The sequence below is a fragment of the Peromyscus californicus genome, unplaced genomic scaffold, assembly GCF_007827085.1.
Source record: "Peromyscus californicus insignis strain IS unplaced genomic scaffold, ASM782708v3 Scaffold_11__1_contigs__length_118956290, whole genome shotgun sequence".
NCBI classification, from domain to species: domain Eukaryota; kingdom Metazoa; phylum Chordata; class Mammalia; order Rodentia; family Cricetidae; genus Peromyscus; species Peromyscus californicus.
Window position 1 is genome coordinate 76,379,238 of NW_026294402.1, and position 18,454 is coordinate 76,397,691.

The 18,454-nt window shown below is 42.7% G+C and overlaps 2 protein-coding genes across 6 annotated transcripts in view; one reads left to right on the forward strand and one right to left on the reverse strand.

Moving 5' to 3' along the window:
- Nucleotides 1-497: 497 nt before the first annotated feature.
- Nucleotides 498-6,110, reverse strand: Htr1b (5-hydroxytryptamine receptor 1B). The gene is made up of 2 exons (XM_052715262.1): nucleotides 5,773-6,110; nucleotides 498-4,996 (listed from the first exon to the last, which is right to left on the reverse strand). Exon 2 carries the CDS (start codon nucleotides 4,675-4,677, stop codon nucleotides 3,517-3,519), a length of 1,161 nt encoding a protein of 386 aa, XP_052571222.1. The 5' UTR covers nucleotides 4,678-4,996; nucleotides 5,773-6,110; the 3' UTR covers nucleotides 498-3,516.
- Mei4 (meiotic double-stranded break formation protein 4) overlaps nucleotides 4,295-18,454 on the forward strand; it is a 607,360-nt gene continuing 593,200 nt past the window's right edge. For all 5 annotated transcript variants that reach the window (XM_052715252.1, XM_052715216.1, XM_052715224.1 and 2 more), the window contains exon 1: nucleotides 4,295-4,404. The gene's annotated coding sequence lies outside the window, so the exon portion shown is untranslated. The remainder of the gene's footprint in view (nucleotides 4,405-18,454) is intronic.

The window sequence follows — 18,454 nt, forward strand, 5'->3', positions numbered from 1 at the left end:
ACGTGTACAGACTTTGAGCCTTTGCAACAACTTACAGTTAGGTGATATTTTGGAAAGAGAGCCACATAATCTACCATCTACATTTATCATTGAAACCTGTTAGGACATTCTGACTCCAGAAGTTGTTTCTCTGGATATTCCATTGGTCCTTGGGTAGCACAGCCTACCCTTACATCATGCAAAAGTCTGCTTTCCCTCAGCTTCTCCTTTCTCTCATTTTGTATTTTAATCTTCAGAACACTGAGGAGAAACTCCTTTAACATTTCTATCTGGAAAGCATCTTGATAGTGGGTGCAACCTTCCCTCTTTATAAAATACAAAATTACTTTTGAACTCTTCCTACACACATAAACTGAACTCTCCAAACCATGGCAGCACATACCAATCCATCACACTGTCAACTATCACCAGTCATCCTCTCATGAAGGCTTGAACTTCAAAACACAGTCCAGAATCCAGTGACCCAGTCTTCCCATAATAATAGAACTAGTACTAAACACTTTTAGAACACAAGAAGGACTTTTATTTCATCATTTTCCTAAATTTAATTTCCAATTACACATTTGCTGAGAGGTGGAATACCAAAGGCAATTTTAGACACAAAACTCCACCAAATACACACAATCTGAGACATGACTGCTTGAGTGAGTTATGGTCCCCTCAGTACTTCCCACTTAAAGAAGAGAAAACTAAGATAATAGAGAGGAAAGGTGAACAATATTGTTCTATAGGAATTTTTGTCAAACTTCTTAAACATTCATTCCATGGGTGCAGTGTCCATTTTTTTAAAAAGGAAACTCTAAAGTTCCTACAAACACAAGACAATATTGGCATTTTTAAATGAGTATACATTCATATACTTGTGTGAAAATTTGTGCAATTAAACAATATGGAAAATGATACTTGTTACCATAGTCAATGAAATATATTTTCATTTCTATGTAAGTTAAACATTTTCATCTCCCATTTTATGTTCTGCAAAAAAGCCATGTATCTAGTTTATGAAACAAACTATGCTCATATGCAGTAGTAACTGAAAAGGAGCTTACCAGTTCTATCTGCATACCCCAGGGGTGAATATACACCTTGCATAATCATGTGCAATGCTGGATGATGATCTTAGATCTCGTATCACTACAAAGGTTTGCAAGCTTCTATTTGATACACGATGCCCCACATTCAATCAGTTCAGCCAAAGTACTCAAGCAATAATTAAGGTGAGTGATTTACAAAATGACAAACAACCCATTTGACTAAATTGACCATGTTTTGTCAACATGGTGACACAGTCATTGTAAGTGCCCTATAAAGAAATCATTTGTAAGTGGCTATTTGTTTCAATTAATTTTCCCCTAAGGCTCTTAGAAGTTGAATTAATTGCCTCTTGGGCCCCAAGAAAACACAGCTACATAAACAGGAGACCAACATATTAATAATATAAAAACAAATACCATGCTTCATGTGCATTCCTCCATAGGAGAAATGTCACAAAGCACAAAGAAACTAGGGATCCAGCAGAAATCTACAGGATTATCTAATGCCTAAGATTTTATCTTACTCCAGTGTCAGGTATAATGTTTGTTGAAATTCCCTTTTTTTACCTACAGTACATGTGAACTTTTGAATAGCATCTTTTCAGAGTCATTACCCAGTGTAAAGGTCTGCACAGTAGGCGAGCAGTGTAATTCAGCTCACTACATCTATTGTCTGATGATCTGGACTGGGCAGCTTTACACAGGGAGTGGATCCATTTTATAAAGACAACTTCCTTCTGCAGACAAAAGGTCTCGAGTGCAGACAGCCTCTGAAGCAAGGACTGTGAATCTTCTTTGGCATATTAAACATTCCACATACACACTTGTTCTTACAGATGACCCTTCGGGACTGATTCTTTTTGTTAAGAAAGTGCAATATTTTTTTTTCATCTTCTAGTATGTGATTTTGCTGTATTATGTACCCCTCAGAGTGAATTCAAAATAACCAAGTGCCACTGAAACTTAGAAAGAGAGATACGGTTCAGTAATTTTAGATGTTATCGTCACTGACATGGCAGATCAGTAACACATCTCCAAGGCTAGCAGGCTTGCCAGTTTCCTGGTTGTTTAGTAAGCCTTAGGTCTGGCTCTATGAATTATACAAAAATAGGTTCAATTTCAGGCTCTCTCAGCTTTTCTAAATTTCTAATGTGTCTTTTTTCTAGCTGCTCCTACCCAAACTTCAATAGTAAGAAAAAAACAAGGTGGAGACCCAGGCTCTCTTTCTCTCATGCACACTTTAATATAGTTTGGGGTGTTCTGGCTGCGTTTTGAAGATTTCTGGACAGGGAAACTTGTTCTCTTGTTTACTTTATATATTTGCACACAAAGGAACCACAGATGAGAGAGAGTGCAAATGATTATCAAAAATTGTCTCATGCATTTTAAGATTTTTTTTACAAGTCAAAAATATACATCCTCTTATCTCCCCCTTTATTCCTTAATTATGTAAGAAATAGCATCTGTTTCATCAGTCTCCTCCGTATAGCACGGAATTGGATAAGGAAGAAAGATACTTTCTTGTTAAGGAACTGTATCCAACTCTAATCCATTTGACAAACTCCTCTACCAGCAGCAGTTTGGACTGAGTCACTCAGCATACCCTCCAGTGATGGGGACTGAAGTGTGTAAAATGACTGGTACATGAGATTAGGAAACCACGCAGCCTGCAGACTTTGGCACTAGCACACAGTATGTTTTGTTTGAGCAGTTAGAGTTGTAGTTTGACATCACGAAACAGGAATTTAAAAAATTAGAACTCTGCAGAAAACAAACCCTCTTAGGTGTTGATTCTCAGTGTAACACTCCCCATCTCCCATTCCCACCCACCACCCCCATATATTTTTTGGTTGTAATAAAAATAGAGATCTTATCATCAGAATTTCACTTTAACTCTTCAAGGTTGCTCTGTGCCGTCCAAGCCACACTTAGTGTTTGAAGCACCAAATCCACAAGTCTCTCCAACCACATTTAAATAAACAAATGAAGACTGAAGGATGTCAGAGTGAGTGTTCTAAAATTAAGCTGTAACACAGAGTTCCCCCCAAAGCACAGGGTATTAATTGTCTAGTTCAAGTACGGCCAGGCTGTGTGTAGATCTGTCTCAGTTAGGCTTCTGACAACACCTACAAGTGCCACTGGCTTAGAGGGTCCATGGTACAAAACGGGGCATCCCCCATCCATCATCAATGTTAAAAAGTTGCAACCTTTTGTGTGGTTGGCTGCAGGAGGATCTGTGCTGAGCCCGGGCTTTGAGGACAGGAGGCTAACCTCCTCAGCATGGAAGCTTTGCAGTAGTTGGAGCAGTTCACCTTCCAGAGTGCTCTCTCAGAGCTGCCCGGATTCTCAGGATCCATTGCCCTTGCCCGGGACAGAGAGCCTTGCTTCCACCCAGTAACAGGGAAAGAAGATTTGACCTACCTGCAAAAGACCCAACTTGGTCCCCAAAGGTCGCCTAGGCGACCCCACTGCCATTGACAAGTCAACCTGTGCACTTAAAGCGTATCAGTTTATGGAATGCTTGTTTGAAGTCCTCATTGGACATGGTATAGATGATGGGGTTGATGAGGGAGTTAAGATAGCCTAGCCAGTTGAAGAAGTCAAAGATGGCCATGTGAAACCAGCAGGCATCCTTGCAGATAGGCATCACCAGGGAGATGATGAAGAAGGGCAGCCAGCACACAATAAATGCTCCTAAAATGATCCCTAGGGTCTTGGTGGCTTTGCGCTCCCTAGCGGCCATGAGTTTCTTCTTTTCCAGCAGGGCGTCCGAGACTCTCACTTTGACTTGGTTCACGTACACTGGAGACCCGGACTCACTGGGCACGTCGGGAGCCCTGGAGTTAATGGAGGTGACCGAGGACGTGGACCCAGGGGAGTCTGTTATCAGCTGGGCTCGTGTCAAGCGCTTGCCGGTCTTGTTGGGTGTCTGTTTCAAAATCCGAGAGCGGGCTTCCACATAGATGCGGCCATAGAGGGCGATGAGGAGCAGGGTGGGTAAATAGAAAGCGCCCACCGTGGAGTAGACTGTGTAGAGGACGTGGTCGGTGTTCACAAAACAGTCCAGCACCTCCTCCTCAGCTTTGGCTTGACGCCAGAAGAAGGGTGGCAGCGAAATAGAGATGGAGAAGATCCACACCAGGGCTATCATGATGGCCGCCCTTTTAGGAGTCCTTTTAGCGGAATACTCTACCGCATCCGTGATGGCCCAGTAGCGATCCAGGGCGATGACACAGAGATGCATAATGGAAGCAGTGCAACAGGTGATATCCGACGACAGCCAGAAGTCACAGACCACCTGGCCTAGTGTCCAGCGTCCAGTGACCGTGTACATGGTGCTGATGGGCATCACCAGGATGGACACGAGCAGGTCAGTGACGGCCAGAGAGGCAATCAGGTAATTAGCTGGGGTGTGCAGCTTCCGGGTGCGATACACCGTGGCTATCACAAAGGCGTTGGAGAGCGTGGTGGCCAAGGTGATGAGAGCCAGCAGAGCAACCAGCAGGACTTTCCAGGGCATGGCGATGGAGTCCTGGTAAATGTAGCTGTCTGCGCTGCAGTTGTGAGAGAGGTTGACAAGAGGTACCCCTGTCTGGGAGGCGGCAGGAGGCGGCGGGGCGCACTGAACTCCCTGCTCCTCCATGGCTCTCCTAGCCCCGGCTGCGGAGCGCAGCTCTTGAGCATGGAGCGGACAAGGGAGAGAACAGAGGATGGGAGGATCATGGAGACCACGGGCTTGTCTCCTTTGCCTAGCCAGTTCCGTGGGCTCCTCAGTAACTCCTCCGCCTGGGTTCTTAGCCGAAAGGAGAGGTCACAGGCGGGGCCACCAAGCCGGCGGGCGCGTCCCCTGCACTTCCAGTGCGCCCAGCGCTGCCGCCGCGTCTGCTAGCTCCTCTCCACGCCCCGTCTTCTCCCGGGTGATTAAAGCACTGGCCCACCCAGTCCAGCTCCGCTCAGGCTCCCTGGAGGCAAACAGTGGAGAAGAGCTAAGTATCGCTTGGGAAGGGGGTCTCAGGTCAAGTGGGACCTCTTACCCCAATTGTTCAGGGCTCAGCTTCTCCTAACCCGGGCGCTCCGGAATCTGCAGACTCCGCCCGCAGGAGTTTCCTCGTTGTACAGACCTAAGCTTGCATGCCAGCGCAGAGTCTGGGGCTTGCATCCCCGCCCCGCGCCCCCCACCCAGGCCAGGGCCACTTTCTGTGGCCACCGCCTGACTTGGGGGATTGTGAAGTCTGCGAGCCGCGCCGCGCCTGGCGCCGGAGCTCCGCACTCCCTCCCTTTTCACGCGCTGGCCACACGGGCGAGCTGCCCCGCGGAGACGCGGCCACCAGAAGGGAGGCTCTGGGGTCGGAGCTGCAGCTGCTCGAGCCGCGCAGCAGCTGTCACCACCTCCTGGGTTCCAGCCGCGCCGCTGGGAGCCATGCCGCGGGGCGCACAGGGCTGAGGCACCTGGAGCCGTAGACCGGGAGGGGGCAGGTGTCTGGGGGAGCAGGAGAAACCCGGCGTGCGCCAGCCCGGGAGCTAGGTGTGAGCCTCAGAGCCGGTGAGGCTCCTTTTATACTATCTGGGTCCAGCCTGGTCCGGTCTTGCAACTCGTGCAGTGCGGCGAGTGCAGACGCCAGCGGCACAGCACCTTCGCTTTAGCTCTCTCCCTCCCTCTTTTCCTCCCGCCCAGTTCCATTCCCGGCCACAGGCTCTCCCGCCGGGTCCTACCGCCCTCTCTCGCAGTTTTCGTCACCTTGTCCCTTCTCCCGACCCTGACACTCAGAGTCGCCTTTCAGGCGGGGAAGGGGGAACGGGACGTCCTGTTCTTGCCTCTGCGGGTTTTGAGTCTTAGCGCTCCCGCAGTCAATCCACGCCCTTAGTCGCTGTCACAGACTTAGTGCGGGCGTCCGGGTCTAGGCTTCCGCCTACCACCACCTCCCTCTTTCCTGGAGGTTGGTGGTAGGTGGAGCAAGCCCCAATCTCTGAACTCTCCTTTCTGGAATCTAACCCAACACGGAAGGCCACACCCAGGTTGGAAGGAGGCGCCAGAGATGCTGCCTTAGAAGGAAGAAACCAATTTGAGCATTTTATACTTCACACGCTTGGGGCTTTGAGATGTCTTTAACTCTTAGTACATTAACAACACATTTTCTTATCTGCATTTAGAAAATTGGGCTTGTCATCCAGCCTTCCCCCTTTAACTTTGTGAGTCATCGGGAGAGAAGCTGTCTGCAAGATTTAAAACAATGTCATAAAGAGAAGCCAGTTACTGTATGTGAAATTAAACATTTGGCTCCAGCCTCCCGTTCCAGTGGCTGGCGGCTCAGTGCCCGAGTTTCCAGGGAAGAACTTCTTCCCTTCAGCCCGCCCAGGAAAGAGAAAATAAAGAGGCCTCTGAGCCATCCTCACTGCACTCATCACACTGTCTCCTTTGCCCTCCACAAAAGGATCGCGATTCTGCCATAGGGGGCAGTAAGCAAGGCAGCTAGGCCCCCAAACCCTCAGCAGATTTCTTGTGCTGGGTTTCTCCTCCAATCTGAACAGAACCAAATACAGGGTACCCGTCCAAATCAAAAGTTGAACGTGAAGGGAAATGTATTATCCGTCTTGAGCACTAAGCGGTCCACTGTAAGTCCCAAGAACCTAAGTTTGTGTTTGGTATGTTGGGTGGATCCAATAAAAGCCGCAGTATAATTGAATTCATCAGGTTCTCTGCAAGTGTGTTTTTATAAGACTCAAATCATTCTGTCTCAGAGGTGAGTCAGGGATCGTCTGCAGTTTAAAGGTGGAGTAACTCCAGACCTATATGAGAGACTTTTACCTAAGATGACATGGCCCCAAACCAAATTCCCTGCATCATTGGTCCTCTAAGTCAGCCAGCCAGGCACAAATTAGAATGAGTAATTGATGCTGGATTAGAATATGTAATTGACGCTGGGTATTCTCTGCACTAGGAATATGGAAACGAACAGGGCAAATTCAGAACCAGTTTTACAGCAGTTATATTTGTTAGCAAGTGTGGTAAAGAAAATACAAATTTTCCAAGCTTCAAGAGGGCACTCCTTTTAATAAGGGGTTTTAGCCGGATTGCAGTAAATGCTGCGAAGATTAAAAAAAGAAAAAAAAAAGAAAAGAAAAAGAAAAAGAAAAACACCTCTCCCGCGCCCCGTTCCTTTCCCTAAGGCAAGAAACGCCAGCATATTAAGCATTTTCCCACCACATTTTTAAGGTGGCCTCCGGTCTTCCAACTCCATCCATCCACACCAGGCGTCTTCATTATTTTCTTAACCCTGGTGGTGCCCAGTTCAAAGCTATTGGAAACGGAAGGGACGAGAAGCTGGCAAATTCAAACCACTAGGTGGGGACGTTGACCAGGATGGAGTAAGTGCGTGTTGGAGGGGCAAGAATGTGGGGACACTAGGAAACTACTTTCTTGTTACCATAGTCTAGTGGGGGAGCTAGAGAAGCCTGAGAGAACTGCTCAAGAGAAAGGAGACGGAAGAAGAATATGAAGAACCATAGCGGCCTCTTTATTTCTGTTTCAGAGGCAGGAGATGAAGAAAACAACTTCTCGGTGTTGGCATTAGAGAGGCAGACACTTGTAGCATTCCCATGGACTACTCCAGCTGATTTGCAGAGTCCCATGCCCTGAGCAGACACTACCACTTGCAGGCAGATTGGGAGTTTACCTTCTGGTTAGAGCTGCGTTAATATGCCCCTTCAGCACAGAAGGGATTTTGGCAGAGCTCAGTGAAGAGCCACAGTTCATTAAGCCTAGTTTCTGAATCACACTCATTCCTTTTAGGACTTGAAACATATAAAAGGCAGCTGTTTGCACAGCAGTGCATATTTTTGAAACAACATATTCACCCATCGCCCCTAGGTACCAATTCCTGGCTTTTTTAGTTCCCAAGTACCAGGTCGTTCAAGGGCACCTTCTTTCAAATTAGCGGTGAATCCAGAGCTTCAAAGAACAGTAAAAATTCACTGGGTAGAAAAAGCTCTTAATAGAGATGGCAGGACAGATCAGGTAGTGAGTCATTCATGATGGAGTACGAATCCCCCTCAAGGGGACCTTTCTATGCCAAGGGGCTGTGTTGCTCCCACAGGGAAATTCCAGGTACAGTCTGAGAGGTTTTGATCTTGGTCTTACCATACCAAACACTGAAGAGAAATTCTCTCTCCTGGCAACCACAAGGAGTGTGTCACAGAACTCAGAACTCGATGTCCAACACAGTACCTAGTCCCCAGTGAAATCTTAATTGAAAAATATCCAAGTGGCAGGTCCTAATCACAGAATGTGGGGACTGGACAGATACTTCTTTCAAGTCTTAAATGTCAAGTCTAAGGACAAGGTGAGTGCTGTGGGATGGTCTGTATGTCAAGTTTATTGCTGATTGGTCAATAAATAAATCACTGATTGGCCAGTGGCCAGGCAGGAAGTATAGGCGGGACAAGGAGTAGAATAAAGCTGGGAAGTGGAAGGCTGAGTCAGAGATACACTGCCAGCTGCCTCGATGACAAACAGCATGTGAAGGTGCCAAACAGCATGTGAAGGTGCCGGTAAGCCACGAGCCATGTGGCAAGGTATAGATTAATGGAAATGGATTAATTTAAGCTGTAAGAACAGTTAGCAAGAAGCCTGCCACAGCCATATAGTTTGTAAGCAATATAAGTCTCTGTGTTTACTTGGTTGGGTCTGAGTGGCTGTGGGACTGGCAGGTGACAGAGATTTGTCCTGACTGTGGGCCAGGCAGGAAAACTCTAGCTACAGGTGAGACATTTTTACTGCTGTGATATTAAATTTCCACTGGTGAAATGATAGTGAAGACACCAGCACTGAACAACCTTTTCCTGCGTGGTGATAGCCCATAGCCTGGCTCCTCTCAAATATCCTCACTATCTCTGAAAGTTGATTGGTATCACAGGAAATACAAACTCTTCCAAGGGCCTTGTTTCTATCCTGTGTCTTCTATGAGGAAACTATGAGAATGTTTGCATAAGAAAATACATGCAATTCTTACAAATTCTAAGTGTTCAGGATCCTTTCGTACATTTATTGGCCTCCATAGTAGTTTTTGTGAGCTGATATTCATGTCATAGTACTTCTATACTGTCTAATTTCTTAAGGATTTTTAAGATTTACTAGATAGTAAAGTCAGTTTTTTATAAGGCTAGTGTAGATTAGTTCCTAAGAAGGAACAGCTCTGCTGTGTTTCTAGGTATGGTGGACAAGCCATATTTATATAGAGAAAGGAAGAGTGACAAAATTAGAGCATTTATATAATATATAATATATTCATATGATATATATCTTTCATAGTCTAAGACCTGTCTTTGTAATAACAAACACTGTCTTAGTTTTCCTTTGCTGTGAAGAGCCCCCACGGCCATGGTAATTCTTATAAAAAGAAAGCATTTAATTGGGGGCTTGCTTAAATTTTCAGAGGTTTAGTGCATTATCATTATGGTAGGGAGCATGGTAGCAGGCAGGCAGGCAAACACGGTAACTTAGACAACAGGAATGAGAGAGGCACTAGGCCTGGCTTGGACCCTTGACACCTCAAAGCCCACCCCTCAGTGACAAACTTCCTCCAATAAGTCTACACTTTCTCCAACAAAGGCACATCTCTTAATCCTTTCAAATAGTGCCACTCCCGGGTGATGAAACATTCCAGCATGTGAACCTATGGGAGCCATTCTTATTCCAACCAGCACGAACACTTTAAACAGCTACCTGCAACAAATATAGCAATACTGGTTCAAAGCTAACTCAGTTCAAACTAGCTAGCTCCCACATAAGACCTGGGTCTTGAGATACCACTAAGTAACACTAATATAAACTGCTTGAATCATTACCTCTACCCAGAAGGGAATCTTTCCCTTTGGGAAGGGTAGACTTTGTCTGTAATGAAAAGTTCTTTCATGAAAAAGCAATGCCAACTGAATCCACTAAACTTACAACAGCCTTTAAGTCAGCAACATCATTGTGAAGCTCTGTTCAGGATGAATTCTGTCTAAAACAAAAACCAATCAGAGCATTTAATGATGAAATTGTCCATCAAGCCTGAAGAAAACAAGAAAAGAAATGCCTTTTTCTATATTCAAAATAAGTGATTTGTTCTTTACTTTCAATCCAGAAGAAAAAAAAAAGCATCATTGTGTAGTTTAGGTTTGTAGAGAAAATAAGCCAAGCTGTGCTCTGCTGCCTCTATACCTGTAATTCATGAATAATAATCATTATCCTTTACTGAGCACTGTGCACTGAGCCATATGCTGTGTGTCCCACACACATTTCTCATTTAATTGTTATAACACTGAAAATTGTCATTACCATTCTCAGTTTCTGGATAAGGAAATTGAGACTTAGAGAATTTAAGGAACTCTGCTAATATCAGACAGCTGGCAAGTGCGAAATAGTCCAAACTCAAGTCTCTAAAACTTCCTGCTCCATCCCTTTCCCAGTGTTTTGTATAAACCAATCCTGCAATTCAGCCCTGGTGCCATTTTAACCAGTCTGCCTCTACTGTCCTTTTTTTTTCCTTCCAGCGACATGACAGCAACAGTTTGTAGCTATTTGAGGTTCCAGAGTAATCTTACAGATCCTTTCACGGTTCTGAAAGGGAGAAGAGTAATGGTACTGATTATGGTTTTAAAATTCCGGTATAAAACTAGTTTACTATGATTATAAGTGAGTGGCTAATCATTATATTATAAGCAGTATTGACTGGTGAATAGAACTTATTCATATGTTAAACACTCATGCAAAAACCATACTAAAGACTTACCTGTATTTTTGCATAATTATTGACCAGGGAAGATTCGTTCTGGTTTTTTTCTATCTTTATACTTCACACAGCCCTTGAAGTAAACACAAATATACACATTGAATTTTTCAAAGTCATCAATTAGAATTTGTTTGAATAGTGAGGAACAGGTTGCTGAACACTGTGACATTCATTCTCTTCTCTGAAATTTACCATACTATTTTGACTATCATAATAATAACAGAAAAATTGAATTGCTTTACTTTTGATTTGTTTATTGAAGTTAACTACCTTTCTTTCTTCCTAGGGCCAAGTAATTCAGAGAAAAAAAAGATTCTTCCTGGGAGTAAAATTATTCAAATAAAGTTATTAAAAGGTTTAATCAAGCCAGGCATAGTGGTGCATGCCTTTAATCCCAATACTTTGGAGTTGGAGGCAGGTAGTTCTCTATGAATTCAAGGCCAGCCAGATCTATATAGTGAGTTCCAGGACAGCCTGAACTTCATAGTGAAACCCTGTCTCAAAGAGAAAAAGAAGGTTTAATCAACCATAAATCAGCAGTTTAGGATGTTCATTTACTAAAATAATACAAAACCCAGAAATGCATACAAAACTCTTATATTTTGTGTAATATAGATGACATTGTGTCTTCCAGTGTTCCTGAAGATTAGAAGCATCACACTAGGAATTATGAGAAACTGTCAGACAAGCATATCGGATGTAGCAGGAAGTCAAATATGTCATCACTACTGTGAAGCAGAGAAGAGATTGAAGGCAAACATTCAAGATTAAAAGCCTAAAAAGAATGACAATAATAATATTACTTATATTAAAATATTTAATAGTATAACTAAAGACCCTGACCCAAATGTTGGTAAACCAATTTAATCCCATGTATAAATAAAAGAGGGAGTCAGCTTCAAGAGGAGAGTGAGTGCCTCAAAACCAAGAGGAGCTGCATTAGTTCACTTTGTAACTGAGCCTCAGGGAAAGCTAAGAAACTACAAGGCTGTCCTATTTCTCTTCAGTGCCGTGTGTACGTAGCTAGCTGCTGCTTCTTCTTCTTCTTCTTCTTCTTCTTCTTCTTCTTCTTCTTCTTCTTCTTCTCCTCTTCCTCCTCCTCCTCCTCCTCCTCCTCCTCCTTCTTCTTCTTCTTCCTCTCCTTCTCCTTCTCCTCCTCCTTCTCCTTTTTCTTCTCCTTCTTCTTCCTCTTAAAAGCTGCTGTCATTTATTTTACTTTTCTCATAAACACTGTATCAGACTAACATTTCATTATTTAGTAGTATGTTAATCACACAAATTTTTATTGTATTATTGACATACTTCGATCATATTTATCTTCCCCAACACTACCCTTCTTGCCATGTCCTTTTTCACCTTACTCTTCATAAATATATCATTTTGTTTCTTTTTAATTTGGTTTAGTTTTTGTTTGTTTGGATACAGTTTTTGTTGTTTGAGACAAGCCCTGACTCTGTAACTCAGGCAGTCCTGTAGCTCACTATGTGGCCTAGGCTAGATCATTCCTGCAATGATTGTCCTGCTTCTGCCTCTGGAGTGCTGAGATAATATCGATGAGTCACTATCCCTGGAGCCAGCTAACACTGTGAATCCTGTATGTGGAAGTGTTCCAGTGTTTGTTTCTACTTTAAATTGACGTGACTCTCCATAGTCTTTCCATATTGTTGTCAGTACCTTTAGAATGCCTATCTTACCTTTCAATCATCAGCAGTTCAAATTCACATACCAAATTCAAGCCAGTTCCAAGTTCATAAATTATGAGAAATGGATTATGTTTCTGAATAAAAGATAGGTGCTACAAGCCACAAAAATATACAAAGTAGGATTTCAGCTGATTATGATAAAGCTAATACCTGGAAGAAGCCAAGGGCCTTCCAGAGGTCAAGCTGAGGCTCAAGGAGCCTTGGTGATATTTGGCTTTTGATTATCAGCCATTCTCTGCTATGAGTTTCTTGTGTGCTATTGTAGCTTTTCCACCATTTATTGGGCATAATTTCCCCTATACTAAAGGAATATTTAGATAACCTTGTGCGCTGACAGCTATGCACAGCCAGAACCCTAGTTCAAGCCTCCCTGTAATTATCTTCATTAGCAGCATCCAGCCAGGTCCATCCCCAGATGGAGGAAAGTACCTTATTAGAGATAACTCTGTACTCTCTAAGAACAAACTTAAGTGTCCAGACTATCCATTTGAGAAGGCCTGGTGGATATGCCAATTAAGCTTAACTTCCTCCTTTCCCAAATCTTACCTCTAGTTCCAGATCTCCCTTTAACTATCACCAGAGGCATCTAGCTGTACACAGGTTGCCTAGCGACTGAGCACACTTTCCCCCACCCTGCAGAAAAACTGCAGATAGCTTGGACAGATAGGAGCCACAGGAAAAAGAAGGCAGTTTTATTTTCTCCCATTGGCGTAGCAACTTATAGATTCTTAACATTTTCTACCAATCACGTTTAAGACTATAGTGAGCACATACGATCCCTCTTCTTAGATATTACCCAAATTTAGCCTTTAGTTAATTCATTTCCTCATTAGTCACTTCCCTTTTGGGTTGCAAATGATAATTAACAATTATTGCCCCTCTATGTGATTCTTATCACCCCTCCCTTTGACCCTGGAAGCCTGACTTTGCACTGCCAAGGGATTACTGCTGATAAGTGTGTATGTACAGGGACTCCCAGGGCATGGAAGGATGAAGAAGAAGATTTGGAACAATAAATGACTGGACTAAGAGCTCTGTGTGCTGAGATTCTATTTCCCGAAAACAGTCCTCACCGTTCATAGTTCTCTCCTGAGCCCCTGTGATGGATAATATTAAGGCTGGTCCTTCTAATATTATACAAGAGATAGGAAATCACAAGGGTTGGACATGCCCCTCACCCTTAAGTAATAACTGAAAAAGACACATCGTTTTCAAGTTTGAAGAGTTGTACAAGCAAGAAGAACTGGGCAAACAAAAATTCCAAGGAGAGAGAATTTCCTAGGTGAGATATTACCTGCTGTCTGTGTGATTTCCTGGAGGCATTTTCTGATTCCATTCCTGGATGTGGTCAGGATGCCAGTCAGAAATTCTCCCCAGGAAAGGGAAACAGGTAAAGATCTCCACTATGGCTGGAGTTAGTAACATGTGATCATTTGCTACATGTTGTAGCAAAACAGAATAAGGGAAAGGTAAGAAAGCTCTAATACATAATCAAATGTGGTGATGATTTATCCGTCCCCCAATAAAGTTTATCTGAGGATCAGAGGAAAAAGCCAGCCACTATAGTAAACATAGAGGTCAGGCAATGGTAGCACATGCCTTTAATCCTATCAGTTGGGAGGCAGGGATCTCTGTGAGTTCAAGGCCGTACTAGGAACAGAGACAGGCGTGGTGGCACACACCTTAAATTCCAACACTAGTCAACCATAAAGGTCTGGAGGTCTGTACAGAAAGACAGGAAGTGACAGAGCTGGGCAGGAAGAGGAAGTGATGTAGCTGGGCAGAAAGAAGAAATTAGTTAGCAGAACAGAAAGGAACATACGCATGGGTATACAGGAAGTAGGTCTCTTTGGAGAGGAAGGTCCAAAAGGTGAGGTTGGCTTTGGCTTGTCCTATTCCTCTGATCTTTCAGAATTTACCCCAATATCTGGCTCTGGGTTTTTTATTAATAAGACCTTTTAAGATTTGCAATCAAATCCATTGGTCTTTGGAGCTCTGAAGAATAATGCCTGAAGAGAAGGGATGACCATAAACCTATCTGCTGTTTCCCCTTCCAGCCGTCAATGTAATTTTGCAGTGGGTGAAGTATACAAGAGCAGAAGGCAGAGCTGAATCTGGGCAGTTTGGGGGCTGAAAAGGCAAAGACCCCAGAGGCCTCATTTAAGCAAGGCCCCAAGAACAAGGTGGTTCAGAAACAGAGAGAATCTAATTGCAGGTCACTCTGGACTCAACTCAGTATGGAGGCAGCTGCTACCTTCATATCTTCATTCTTTCTGCCTGACCCTGAGAAGGGCAAACACTATACTCTCATTTGATGTCTCTATAGGCCTATTAAGTACAGTATCTGAGTCAATTCTGTGTACATATATCATCACTGGGTACATTTCCAAAGTACAGTATCTGTTTACCCTAAGAAGCATGATGTTTGCAATCTGCTAAGAAGAATGGAACTAATGATAAAACCCCAGATAATGGAAAGGGTTCTATACAAAACTGAAATACTAGAGTTATCAGGGAAGAACTTTATCATTAATGTGATAAGGAAAACAAAAGGATAATAGATCAGTTTTAGAGGTAGCACACTTAAACCATGAGTAATATGGGCTTTCCAGAAATAAGACAAGAGCATTAAATACTCATTGAATGGATGTATTGGGTGTATTAGTATACAGACTCAGCAGAAGCCAGGAGTAACAGCCTCATAAAGTTAAAAGAAAGTCTCTAAACATAAGCATGGAGAGAAGGAAGGTAGAATGAAAAGAAGAGGAGACGAGGCTGGGTCATGGAATTTAAAGTACATATGCAGCTGGGTGTGGTGACTCACACCTTTAGTCCCTCTACTCAGGATGCAGAGGCAGGCTGATCTCTGTGAGTATGAGGCCACCTGGTCTACATATGATCTCCCACTTCTGCCTGAACTGCACGGTGAGAACCTGTCTCAAAAACAGTTAATGCACATACGAAGAAGGAGAGAAATCAATGGGTGGGGAGGGGTGGTGATTAAAGAGATAATTCCAAGAATTTCTAGAAATACCAAAAGTACCAAGCAAACACTTCATAGAAAGTTTGAAGAACTCCATCCAAAAAAAGTCCTAACAAAAGCTATAGCTAAGCCTAGAAGACAGCTAAGCACAGAATGATCAGATCTGGTAAGATACGGTAACAAAAAAAGTCCATAAACCTGCCAGAAAAAGTGATAACATTATTTCAAAGGATCACCAGTAAGGCGGAAGCTGCTTATTAATAGAAACTATGAAAATCAAGAGAAAATGTGGCAACACCTTTTAACAGCCGAAATCTGAAAAATAATGTTCTCACTGAGACTTTTACAAAATACAACTTTGTAAAAAAAGAAAATATACATGTTTTCAGACAAATGTCAAGGTCAAAGTTTCTGAACTACAGACAGAACTCCTGTAAAAAACAAAGGCAAAATGAAAATGACTCCAAATAAAATCACAGGTTGATAGAATAAATAAGTGCATGGGAGACTATCACCATGTGCAGAAATATAAGAATAACTACGGTAACACACATGGCTTCTATCCCAAATGAAGGTGTCCACTGTATGAATAAACTGTGGTAAATTATTTGCTTTGTTCAAGATGTAACAAAGGTGTTTACGTTCAATAGGAATGCATAAGAGTCCTAGTACTGTGGCTTCCAAACCAGATAAAATAAAATTTAATGGAACTCTAACAGGTGACATCCCCAGAGTTCTGAATATTCCTTTTTATTGGTTGGAAAAATAGTAAAATAAACACACAAAAACTTACTGAAGGTATAAAAATGTTTGAACAGCATTCTTCAGTTTTAAACATAGAAAACACTCTGTTTCAGCAATTTCAAAGTAATACTCTTTCAAGACCTCAAATAGCATTTACAAGAAGGATTCATGCCAGGCACAAAGCAAGTCTCAAGAAACTGAAACTGACAGTTCATCAAAGAAGATGATTAAGAAAATCACTATAATCCAATGAAATAACTACACTGTGAACCATCAGGTAAATGCAAAACAAATCACAGCAGGATGCCAATATACAGCCATTAGATAGCCTAAACCATACACTAGCAATGCTCAGTGTGGGCACAGCTGAACAGGAATTGGAAGCATTGGGTTTTTGTTTTGTTCTGGTTTACTTTGTTGTGTTTGTTTTGTTCTTGTGTATGTATGTGTGTGTGTGTGGTGTGCATTAATCTATGTGAATACCCACATGAGTGCAAGTGCGTGTTCCCTTGTGTCTGCAATTTTAGAGGACCAAGGTTGACTACCAGTATCTTGCCCAATCCTTCATCTTGCTTATTGAGGCAAGGTCCCTGGCTGAAACCAGAGTTTATCATTTTGGCTACTTTCAAGTCTTCAGTTGTTTTCTGTTAATGTGATGAACACTGCGGCTAAAAGCAGCTAGAGAAGGGAAGAAGGGATTATTCAATTTGGACATAATCTAGGGAACCCAAGGCAGGAACTCAAGCAGGAACCTGGAGGCAGGAACTGATGCAGAGGCCATGAAGGAGTGCTGCTTGTTGGCTTACTTCCCATGGCTCTAATTCACCTCTCAAGTCATCTGCCCAGGGGTAGCACCACTCAGGGTGGGCTGGGTTCCCCACATGATTCATTAACCAAGAAAATGTCCTACAGATTTGCCTACTGGGAATCTGAGGGATGCATTCTCTCAGTTGAGGTTCCTCTTTCCAGACAACTCTAGCTTGTGTCAAGATGGCAAAACACTGACTAGGACATCTACTTGAACAACTCCATCAAGGATTCTCTGTCTGCATCTCTTGCTCACAAATACAATTAGGTTTAGGCTATACACCTGGATTCTAGGGATCAAAACTCAGGCCCTCATACTTACATGGCAAATGTTTTTTTCCCACTGATCCAGCTCCCCTACCTACTACTGGAACTCTTGTTAGTTGTGATATAAAATAACACAGCCACTTTGAAAAACGGTTAAGTGGGCGTATCACAAATCCAATGCCTATCCATATCTAGAAATTTTCCATTCCAAATTATCTATCTAAGCAAAATGAAATTTATGTTCATAGAGAAAATTATGTGTGAATAGTTAAGTAGGTGTATTCATAACTGCCAAACTTCACAAAAAAAACCCATAGTACAGCCCTATAATAGGATACAACTTACAAGTAAAGAAAGAATAAACTAAGGCTTCCTATAACTTGGTGAAGCTTAGTTGCATTTATTTAGTGAAAGAATGCAGACTAAAACTTGTGGGATCCATCAGTATGACCCTGGGTGGCACCATTCCCTGGGCAGGGAATTTTGAGCAATGTAAGAAGGAGAAAGTAAAGTGAGCACTACAATCCATGGATTCATTCATTGCTTTCTTCTGATAGCAGATATAATGTGACCCACTACTACAAGTACCTACTGCCTCCTTTTCATTATCATGATGGACTGCACCTTGAACCCTGTGCTAAAACAAGCCCTTTCTTTTATAACTTGCTTTTGTCAGAGTATTTTATCACAGCAAAAGAAGAGAAATAAAGACAGCATATAAAGTTGTAATCCATGGATTTGCCAGTACCCAAATCTATTGCAACCCTCCTCAGTACAAAGCAAAGCAAGGTTCTATCATCTTGCCCATGACCTTGTCAAGCCCTCTCCCTTTCCTCTCATGCATTTCATAAGGCTGGTGGTGACTACAAGAATATTTAATTACTTTGTCTTGATCAGTTTATTGCCCTGGATCCTAAGTGCCAATATATCTTTTTTTTTCTCTACATAGTAAATGAAAAGTTCTAAGATATTGCTCACTTCTCTTGTTTGAAAGTTTTACTTTCCTGCCAAATATTTTCAGTATTAGACTATATTTTCATCTCTGCTATAGCTTGACAATAGCAAACTAGCTAAGGGTGTTGCTTTCTGAAGTTAAAACTTTAGGTGGGACCTGTGGGTTTCTTGGATGCTTGAGGTTTTGCT

Coding starts and splice junctions, on each gene's coding strand:
- Htr1b (XM_052715262.1), bottom strand. CDS start 4,677: ATGGAGGAGCAGGGAGTTCAGTGCGCCCCGCCGCCTCCTGCCGCCTCC.